The 11771-nt window shown below is 42.4% G+C and overlaps 1 protein-coding gene across 1 annotated transcript in view; it reads right to left on the reverse strand.

Annotated features, from left to right (window-relative positions):
• Positions 1–11459, reverse strand: part of PDE10A (phosphodiesterase 10A) — a 166665-nt gene extending 155206 nt beyond the window's left edge. The window contains exon 1 of the mRNA XM_066546695.1: positions 10595–11459. Within this exon, the coding sequence (XP_066402792.1) occupies positions 10595–11459 (865 nt within the window). The remainder of the gene's footprint in view (positions 1–10594) is intronic.
• Positions 11460–11771: the final 312 nt, after the last annotated feature.

Here is an 11771-nt window from a genome sequence, read left to right on the forward strand (position 1 = left end):
AGAAGTTCAGAACAGAACTATATTTAAACAAAGCTTAAACAATTTCTGTTCTGGCAAAAGAATTCAAAAATTCCAACATTGCTCAATATAACTGTGCAATTGTTTTCATGTTCTCTTTTCAATTTTGATATATATATAGCAAATTTCAACTTCCTTACCATTCCTCCCTTCAGCTCCATAAACAGCAAAAGAATTGTGAAACAAGAGAAACAAAAACCTCCTTTTTAGAAGTGCTTGGGAAGAAGTGTTTCTTGGCACAGCAGAATGGCTAGTTGCTTTGATTCAAACACAAGTTGTTAAAACAAGATGTTGTGAAGTGCTAAGAGAGTAGTTCAACATAATTTTTAAAGAAATACAGTCAACTGAATGAAGAAAAACAAACAAAAACTTAGCCTTGCAGTCAAATCAGAAGGTAACACCTGCAACATCATCTTGTAAACACGGACCAAGGCTTGTCATGGACAAGTACGAGGTCACCATCATCAAAGCATCAAAGCAGCCAGCCACAGTGATGTTAGCTATACTCACAACATATCCACAGCCAGAGCCACCCAAGGCCATTCATGCTAAGAGACAGAGAAGGGCATGTGCTCTATGTGTAGCCAGAATTACATTTTAATAAACTGCTGGGAAAAAAAAAAAAAAAAAGAAAAAAAAAAGAAAAAAACAGGAAAAAGGTGGATCAGTTATTAAACGACAACTAAAGCATTAAAAGAAAAAAAGAGAGAAATGAAAAAAGGAAATAAAAACCACATGGGGTAGAACAGTAAAACTTTCAGAGTGACCTTAAAAAACAATGGTAAAGGACAGTCTCAGCTGGCATAAACAAAAGATTGTCAAATAGCAGCTGGCTATTCATGAAGATAATATTAAGCTGCAAAAAGTAAAGAAATAAATTAAAATATTATCTGTCAGCACATTCATAAAGTATATAAGATTCCCCATGCACACTTAAGTTGTTACTAAGGAGGAAAAAGTTAATATTTAAGCAGAAAGAAAACATTTGTGACATTAAAAAGAAAAATAACACTCACACTTAAAAAACAGTAATCTTTTCCTTCAGTCAAATCTTATACTTCATTGAAGAGATTCCCTTGAAATCTCATAATTTGCTGGGAGATATTTACATATCAAGCCTTTCATCTACCCCAAAAGAAACCTCTTAAAGTTTATAAATAGCTTTCCCTATAAGGATGAACATTTTCTTCCGCTGTAATTGCATTCCTTTGAGCAATAAAAATGTTAAACTCCTCTTACCATTCCAGTCTTCTCCCTATTCTATTCCTGATTTTTGTCCCTTCAATACTGCTGTCATAGATGGACAAGTCTCCACCATCTTTCATTAACTAAAGATACATAATATCACCACACACACTTCATTCATCCTTGTCAACTGACCAGCTTTGTGTCTTCTTCTTCTCTTATGAACATCCATTTACACATTTTAGTCACAACTCCCAAAGATCCTTTCAAAGCAGCAAGTCCAGGAAACAAAGACAAAAAATATAAATAATTGTGCTGACTCAGGCAGCAAGCCATGTTCTCCAATATGGTCCCTTATTCACTGCACGCATCTTTCATTCAGGACTTTGTAGAACCTGTGGTTCATTCCCTAGGAGAACTTGGTGTGTAGAAGCAAGGTCTGCCTACTGCCACAAACAGTTTAGACTGTTTGGCTGGCTCCTCTGCTCCTCCATAGACCTATATCCCTAAACTAGTAATTAAAACAGCCCAGAAGCTGATCTTTAACCACAAAGCACAGGGGCATGACACAGCTTCTGTCTGCAAAGCTAAAATCTTATCCTTTTATAAGGTGGGAAGATCTAAGTATAATTCCCAGTGCTTTTTGGGAACAGTCTGCATTTGCTTACTCCCAACACATGAAATTAGGCATCAGTCAAAACTGGATCAAGGAGCAAGGAGCTCACTAAAAATTAAGCAGAACAGACAGGACTAAAGCTTGAGCCCACATCCTCTGTGCATGGTTCAAAAAGCATGAGCATTGCATATAGCTCCAACAAAAGTCCAAAAATGGTCTGAAAGAAACACACAATCTACAAGCACATTCCTACCCACAAAAAGTCTATGAAAGTTCCTGCAACATGCCAAATGATCCTGTTCTCTACCATCACAAGAGCTAAGCCAGAAATTGTACTGTTCTATAAACATTGGAGACTGCAGGTCAGCTATTCTCTCTGATGCACTCTCAAAGCACTTCTCAAAATGACACCTCTAATCCCAAGACGTTCTTGCTTTCATAATCATCAGCTGAAGGCCACAAAACTACTTTAAACACTTAAGATCCATGAAAAAAGCAGCTTCCGTAAGCAGTTGTCTCAGGAGTCTGCACTGGTGAAAACTGAAGTCTGAAGAAACAGGAACATTGGGACACATCCACACAGGAGCAATTTGCTCTCAAGAATGAGACACGGAAGCCTGGCACAACAAAACCTGAGCATATTAGCTAAGGCAGTGCCTGTTTTGAGAATAGATGAGTTCAGTTTCCTGTTACATCAAACAGTAACTTTCATCAGTCCTACGTGTGCTCAAAAAAAAGCAAGAAGAAAAAATTTCTACTGACATCACACTTAGGGCTGGGCAGACAGTGGCGGATTAGGAAATACAATGAGTCACCGCAAATACAGAACACATCGGGAGCATTTTCAAACTACCATGCTAAATTTCTTCTCACCAAAAAAAACCCCAGACAATACTGTTTAAGTGAACCATACCAGAATAAGAATAATAGCGCCATAGTGCCTTCACACAACAGAAATAGTTGGGGGAAACGAAAACACTGTAAAAAGGACAGTATAAAACTTTACCAGACCATACAGGAAGAAACAAAATCAGCACAACTCAGCAATCAAGAAGGAAACATTGGCTAAAATGAGCTTATGGGTGGACAAGGGAAAAGGAATATAAAACTGAAATTACAATATAACTGAAAGTAAGGCATGCAAAGAAAGGACAGTTGACAGAGCTATGTTCCAAAAAAGAATTCACTCTAGAGAAGCTGCCAAGATATCTGTATATGCATGAAAGAAAACCAAAATATAAACACAAAAAACACAGTGTAAGTAAAAGAATGAGTTATCATAAACTCAAGTGCTATGTGTTGGTGAAAAAAATCATTACTGAAATACTGAGACACTTTATTTTTTTAAGACTAAATCAAAGACCTTTAGAAGAAAGGGAAGTAGCTTTAACCAGTTTGGAAGCAAATAAAATAAGACACTATAGAAGAAATACAATGGAGATATAAAAACTAGGCAGTGAGGAAAACTACAAAAGAATAAAAGGGATGCACATTTAGCCACCATAATTCAGGCTAAACATCTTATTCTCTGAACCACAATGTTGCAAAAATGCTACTAAAATATACATGACAATGAAAGTGGCTTCTTTCCTGCCAGTGTGGAAATTTCCCCAAAGGGTGAAGCAAAGCAAGCAGTATTACTAAGGTAAGCATAGCAGCCCTTGTCAGCAGCTACTTATACCTGCTATTTTGGGTATGTATTGGTCACAAGAATTAGAGATGTGAGGTTTCTAATAACAAAGTTATTAGAACTTCAGATGCAAAAGTTTCCTTTTCTTTTGGAAGTATTTGTGGCTTGACATTAGGGGATTTATTTTTGATGTAAGTGGAAGGAGAGAGGAAGGAAGAATGTTGACATTATTATCAGCTAAATAAACTTGGTTAAGAAAAATACAGTTCTGGTGCATGGGAGTTGGCTGATAATGCAGAAACAAGAAATCAGATCAATAAGTGCTAATGAAAACATTAAAAATTTTCAGATGGGAGGTGGATTAACTGGTCTCAGACCCTGACAATCTCTTCTTTGGGTCCCAGCGCCAAAGAAGGCAACATCACTACTGCTGCTCCTACATTGAGGTTTTTTATTGTTATTTTCATTAGATATCAATAACATTACTATGGATTTTCTGAAGGCAGTGAATAATATTCAAAATCCCTCTTTTTTAGTATTCTTGAGCTAGAACTACTTAAGAAAGTCTTCCAATGATATACTGACCACAGCTGTAGTCCTTTTGAGCCACAAGATTTGGCATTTCTTAATGATGTGACATTTTATTGTTAAAAATCTCACTCAGACTAAAACTTGCTATCAATGTGTTTTCCAAAAGAATATGAAATTTGTAAAGCCAGTATTTTTTGTTCTTAATGCCACCCATGACAAGATGTTTAGGAGCTGGAATTAAGAAAGCTTCCTGCAGCAACAAATCACCATGAAAAGGTATATTAAAAGAATTTTGAAACAAAGGAGTTCTTTTTAAGTATGTAAATGATATATTTTTTTAACTAAATCATATTCTTGCCAAATTTCTTTTTTAAGACATAATTATCATACTTGAATGTTGAAATAAAGCATTCTTAAAGTGCACTAAACTAAAGATTAATGCATGACTTTCCTGTAAAAATTTAGAATTTTTAAATCAAATTGTCCTTCTCTCCTGAAAAAACAAACACATGATGAGCATTGTGGAATGTTCATCTGTTAGCAAAGTCATGGTGGTGAGTCTGTTACCTGCCTTTTGAACAGCCTCATTTAAGTGTGCAACACATCATTACATTGTCTGGCATAGCAGGAGCCAAAGTCTTCAATAAACACCAGCCAGGCTGGTTCTTCCCACACTAATTATGACAGCTTGACAAGAAGTGATGAAGAAACCACAGAAATATGACGCTTTCTCACTAGCTTTTAAAAGGGGACAAAGATGGCAAGGGAAGCCCACCTGCCAGGATGAAAATCCTGTGTCCTCACCTTGAAACAAATTAGGAAAAAAAAATGCATCATTTAACAGCAGAGCTCAAAGCTGAGACTTGATTCCACACAGTTGTCAGGTTCAACTGCATCGACTTGTCATATCCCCAAGCCAAGGGAGGCTGAGCTGCGAGAGCCGCCAGAAAGCAAAGGCAGCAGCACTCTGGGAGCTGTCATTCAGTAGGTGGCACTCTTCAAACTCCGACCGACCGGGGGAAGCCAAGCACCAGCACAAGCGAGGACACACTGCCGAGCTGCCTGGAACTTCAGGAGAAATACCAACAAGAAATACTGAACTGTTTTAGCCATAACTGACGCCCATGGGAAATGCAATGGCTTCTTTGTATAATATATAAAGTAACCCTTGTATATAATTTTTGAGGTTCCTAGAAATGACAATTTTTGGGTGCCATAAATATTTTGGATGAACGCTATTCTACACTACTGTAACAAAATCACTACCTTAAGAAATTATCCCTTATGTCTACAGAATGCTTTGAGTGCAGCATTGTAGCTAATTACATAGAAGGAAGTCAAACTCATTACCGAATTTTATCTTTTTCTCATTTAACAAAATATAGCATAACCATTTGTGTGTTATCACAGCTGTTCTTCAAAGCTGGACAATAAATTTGTTATAACAAATGAAACAGATAAACAAATAGTTTGGAACAATATATGAATTGTTATTTCTGTGAAATTTACTAATGAAGATGGGACCAACACACCCAAACATACAACTGCTTTTAGGACAGGAGTTAAAATCAATACAAGGTGTAACAAAAATGGAAACACTGTTCCATAAAAAAAAGTGTCAGACTTCCCATTCCTGCAAAGCGTGTTTCTTCATTTAACAATTATACTTAAAAAAAAAATTATATCAATGCACTTTACTACTTATTTGATAAAACCGTAAAAGAAAAAGCAGATTTAGTAACAATGTTCAAGTACAGGTACTTGTAATTGAAACAGCCAGCAGAGGGAGTATAAAAACAATTTTAAAACCCTCAAACAGCCGTTTTTCTTTATATATATTTTTTACTTATGATTTAGCTTTCTTTTAGAATACAATAATAGTGCCAACAGTGCAAACATTGTAATATTATAAAACAAACAAAAATCAAATGCTCAAGTATTAAACAGAATTACCTGAAACTCAAATACTTTTTAAAGTGGCATTTAAAAAATGAGCTGATACTAAACTCAATCCGAAATACAATTTTAAACACAAGTAAGGTTAACATCAATCAACAAGCTGCATAAGCTATTTCCAAGTTCAAAATCCACTCACTCACAGACTCTCATTCTTAACTTTCTAAGTCCATGATTCCATAATATTAAGAGAACGTTGGTTATAATCTATGTGTATTAGAAAATGGCACAGAATCTTAAAACTGAACAGAAGTTACTGCTGTACTGATCTGTACAATGGATGACATAAGAGCAAGACAGCCAGGGATATGCCCTAGATCATTAGTGCAAGTAAGAACTCACATGACTTTCAAAATCAAGTCACTAAGTCACATACATGTTGAATAAAAACACATCTTTACACTTCAGGTTTTCACCATGTCCAGTTGATGAGGTTGGCTTAAACATGAGCAAAAAAGCAAAGGACACAAATGGGGTGAATGAAGCTGCGAGCCTTGTGTTAGAATACTAAATAAGCTGCCATCCTCCTCACACAAGTGGCAAAAAGAAGCCATCTCCCAACTCATCTAAACTATCCCACTGTGCATAATCACACCTTCCACAGCTCATCTCACAGGAGGAGCAAGGTTACTGAGTTACCAGGGAAAGCATTACCTCCTCTCTCAAGGCTTATGAGCGCTAGGGACTCCTAAACCATCAGGCACAGGCAGCAGAGCTGAGTCAAAGGGACAGAACATTAGATATTCCAAATGTAAACTGCATGTTTTACAGGCAACCATTTGTAAAAATACCTGACTTGGAAAAGCAAGCCTTCCTCCACTCTCAACTGCTTGTGCTTGCATGGCGTTCATTACCTTTCCATGCCATTCCTTGCTGTCTGCCCTATATATTTTTTTGTTATCCCATTAAGTAGAGAGCCAGTGCTGCAGACCCGGATACATGGTGTTCCTATACATTAATGAAAAATGTGAAACACCAATTGTGATGGGAGTTGTGGAGTAACATCACTTATCATAACTATATCCTACTTTAGTGATAATTTTGCTTTCAATTAACCTAGAGTCAGAATCCATGGGGTGAAAACCAGAGACAATTTCATTTCTTATATATTCTAAATTTTAAGCATGATTTAATTGGAAAACCAAATTCTGTCCACCTTCACACAAGGGATTCATTGCTGAAGATCAGAATTTAACTTAGAACACCCTGACTGCAAAAAAAATGAATGCAGAGATCAGGAAAAACAAGAGTCAAGACAAGATTAATTTTTCCATTAGATCAAGTAACAGGAATACTTATGACATTATTTAAATTTTAATTGCTATTTTCTTCCTGAACAACATATCTTACATGTGTTCTTTCTTAGAGTGCTGCTTAATCAGAAAGCCTCAGCATGTGGCATTTGAAGGTATGGACTAAAACAGACAGAAAAAAGGTAACTGTATACAATAAAAATACATTGATAATTCTCTGACAAGCAGAAAGCGCACACAGTGTAAAGAACTCATACCTGCCAGTAGACTCATGAGACACAGATGACATATGCTACACCCGCACCATGACAGAAGACCTGGAATGTGGAAGGAAGATGGGATGCCCCCCTAAAGGCAAGACATTTCCCAGAAACTTGAAATACTGGAATACCTGGCAACTTGCAGTATTCTAAATATGACAGAACTCCACTAGAGTTGATCCAGGATGTTCAATACTCAAAGTTTTTTAAAACATTGTCATGCACCAAGACTTTAAACAGTTAAGAAAAAACAACATACACCACACAAGGTTCATATAAGCTTCTGCAGTCCAGTGTTTCATTAGAAATTTTAATAAGAGAAATAGCCAGATATAGCACAAAGGGAGTATTGCAGAACCTTAAAATTTTAATAAGAATAACCTTTTAACAAAATCCTGACTGGAGAGCATGCAAGTCAGAAGAGCTGAGATGAAAGAAGGAACACATCTCTAGCAATTTCACTGTTTTCCACTCTTGAGGATTTTGTTATGCCACTTTTAAATATTCTCTCCAGAAAGACTCATCTCAGTTCTCTTCCCTACAGAACCCCTCAGGTTCCCTTCAAAAATACTTAGGCTCTTTTTTTTGGTCTTAAAAGTCAAAGAGCATATATATGCACATGGATATGATTTAGAACTTAAAATACAATTCAGGAAACAAAAGCTATGAGACACAGCACATTATCTTCATTATTTTACATGATCTCATCCTCTTCAAAACAATGATAGCCTTCCGGCTGCACTGTAACAGGACTGTGCACAGCATTCCAAACAGCTGGACAAGTGCTCTTTGAAGTAGCTGCACTGGAACTGAACAGTATCTTGTTTGACTTCCCTCCCCTCCTTTTTTCAGCCTGGTTTCCTAAGGAAATCAGATTAATGCAATCACTCGTGGAGGGAGGGAAGGGTACACATATGTACATATGCACCACATGTCAATGTCTGTCCGTCAGTCTATCCGACCTCACTAATACCTGTTGAGCCCATTGGTCAGTTTCAATCACATTCAAAAGAAGAGCAGAGAATACCAGACTTTTAAGTTCTTGAAAGTTTCATGAGCACAGGCTGCAGAGTATGGAAAAGTGTTTCCACAGAGAGAGACTGCATGTCTTCTTAGACGTCAGTAAACTCACAGGGGAAAGAACAGTTCTGCTCCTTTCCTGCCTGACGGAAAATCTTCAGTCAGAGGTCACAGTCAGTGAAAGACAACCAAATTTCTTGTGTTCAAGAGTTCATAAAGTAGCTTAAGTTGAATTCACTACTGCTTTTAAAGCTGTTTTGAACAAAGCTTATGTTTTCCACATCATCTTTTTCCTGGTCTAGCATAGGAGTGAATTGCCCCACATGATACACATTCCCTCGTTCAGTTCCTTGCTCTCAAGACCACTTATTTTAAAACATCAGCATTGCGCCACACACATGGCAGCATTCTACCCTTCTCAAGCACAAAGAAAATTAAACCTGGAAGAGTTTAGGATTCCCTTCAGGTCTCAAGACTAAACAAGTATGTGGCTCTGTGCCATAATCAACTATTGAATAAAGTTGAAAAAAGACAGTGCAGCAAATACAATAATCATCTTTATTCACCACTACTCTGGAACACAAGTACTACCGCACTTGTGGGCTCTTGTGCTTAAGACAGCTGTAAGTAATAAAACAGGTTTCAGTGGACATCTCTGTAGTTCTTCTCACATCTCCCCAATGAACCATACACCATTCACCTGTATCCAAAAAGCCACCTATAACAAAGTATACTAACAGACTATAATTCAAGTCTAGGGACACCTTAAGGCATAGATCCACAAACTAAGGAGCTGTCACAAGAAGAAAATATAGCCACAGCTGATAGAAGTCATCCTAAGCATCAAAATACTAGACAAGCAAAAAAAAAAAAAGTTCCCTATAAAAGATAAATATATATAATATATATATTTCAGTCCTGATACATGCACTGCTTGTAAATTCTTTAGTCCCGTGACCACACCGAAGCCCGGCACACATTTCCCGGCGGGGTGCTGGAACTGAGGGCTGGCGGGGGGACAGGGGCAGGCAGACCCGGCAGGTTTCGGCCCGAAGCCCCGGCCGCTCCGGGGCCACCCCAGCCCCGGGCGCGCACCCGGCGGGGCGCGGCGTGCGGGGGAAGCGCCTGGGAGGCGGGAGGGCGAGACACCCGAGGGGCAGCCGGGCCGCACGTCCCTGCCTGCGAGCGGGGAGTTTGTGCCGTGCGAAGCCTCCTCCCCGCTCGCACAGCACGCCGCAGGGCTCGGGCCGCTCCCGCCAGGCCGGCCCGGGAGGGCACTCGCCAAGCCTCGCACCGAGAGGAGGCCGAGCTCCGGCCCCGCTCCCGCCTGCCCGCACGGGGCCACCGCGGCCCCGCGCCTTTCCCCCGCCTTCGGGCTCGGTGGGAGCCGGCGAGGCTTGGGAACGGCTGGCTGCGGGGAACGCTTTGTGGAGCGCCTCAATCCCCACTTTATGCCGCCCTTCCCGGCAGCCGGTCACTATCCCCGTTCCAGCGCCAGCCCCTCGTAGCAAGGAGCACATGTTTCCTCTCGGGCTCCCGGCCCGCCTTACAACGAGCCACGGCCAGGGGAAGGCGGCACCCGGTACCAAAGCCGAATCAGAAATATGGAATGTGAACGCGCGTGGCAGATCTGACAGGGGATGCAGAAAGAAGCGATCCATTTCACCCTTTTCGGTCCTCCGCTGCCGCTTTTCTGTCAATTGCCGATACCATAATGCTTCCTTTCTGCCTGTTCAAGTAAGTAGGGGGGACAGTCTCCATTCCTCTACGTGTCATTCCTGAGCAAATTAAGCATGTACCAGGCAAAAGGCTGACATACATACACGTAGAGTTGTCTGATACCGGAATGATGCCGAAATCCTCGAGGCGTTACCAGCCAGCTCCCACAAAGAGCACTCAATTACATCCAGCATCCCCTTTGTCCGTGCATCCTCAATACACACCCGGCCGCTCCTCCATGCGTCCACGCACGCCCCACGTATACGGCCCCTTTGTGTCCTCGCCTCCCCCCCACTCACAAAGAAATGCCCTTTCCACAAGGCATGCACCCAGCCTCGGACACAGCCCTTCGCCTTCCCCCGAGACACGCGCGACCCGCCGCCGGGCACAGCGCTCCGGTACCTACTTGTATTCAAGAAACAGTCCGTAAACCTCCTAAAGCAGCTTGCAGAATTAGATCCATCTTCCATGTCTGGCCCTAGGAGCAGGGGAGACGAGAAGGAGAAGAAGGCGCCTCTCTGCCGCTGCTGCCGCCTAGGAGTCCTGCTCCCGCCGGGGCCGTCGCCTCCTCGGATCCCGTCGCCGCGGGCTGCTGCTGCTGCTGCAGCACCGAGGGAATTGCAGGACCACGGGCGAGAGGCGGCTGGGCAGAGGAGGAGCCGGGAGTGGTGCTGCCGTGGGCCGCCGGCTGCGGAACGGAGCAGCAAGCCCTGGATGGAGGAAGAACAGAAGAGTCTCCTCCTGCCGCTGCCGCCTGGATGGGCGATCAAGTGAGCTGCTGCTGCTGCTCCGCCAACATCTCTTCCTCCTCCTCCTCCTCCACCTCCTCCTCCTGCCGCTCTCGCTGCCTCTCCTCCTCCTTCCCTCCCTTGGAGACTTGTGAGGTTAAAGGAAAATGAGGAGGGGAAACGAGGAGGCGGCGGCAAGAAATAAAAAGAAGATGGAGAAGCGTAGGAGAAGGAGGGGATTGGAACGAGGAAAGGAGCCGCTGCCGCTCTAGAGACGATGCTGGCGGAGACGGCGGAGGAGGCTGTGCCTGTAGCGCGGCTCCTGCTGCTGGTGGTGGTTGTTAGGAGGAGAGAGAGGGAGCTGCAGGCAGCCGAGTCGCCTCCAGGAGCGGGGGGAGGAGGAGGAGACCCGCCGCTGCCTCCACCTCCACCGCTCTGGCCATGGGAGTGGAGCGGGCGGCTGCCGGAGCCGGGCTTTTCCCCGGGTGCTGCAGCTAGGGGGGCCGAGGGGCGGGATAAGATCCGCTTCTCCGGGTTGGACATGCTTCCGCTCTTCCCTCCCTTTCGCGGTAGTTTAAGGCAGGACGTCTAGCCGAGATACGGGAGTAAAGCGAAAGGAGAAGCCGAAAAGGGACGGAGCCAAACAAGGGGCAACCGCGGATCCGTCCTGTGTTCCCTCCGGCAACTCGCGGGCAGTATTTCCTCCGCACCCCGGCTCCCCGCCCTCATAAAATCCTCACATTTCCGTTCCCCCTTTAGGCCAGGGGGGACAGGGCGCTATTGACCGCCAAGCGGTTTCAATCCCCTTTAAAGTCCGCTTTTCCCCATGCTCCCACCTCGCATTCAAAGCAAGAA

The sequence above is a fragment of the Molothrus aeneus genome, chromosome 3 (genome assembly GCF_037042795.1).
Source record: "Molothrus aeneus isolate 106 chromosome 3, BPBGC_Maene_1.0, whole genome shotgun sequence".
Lineage (NCBI taxonomy): Eukaryota > Metazoa > Chordata > Aves > Passeriformes > Icteridae > Molothrus > Molothrus aeneus.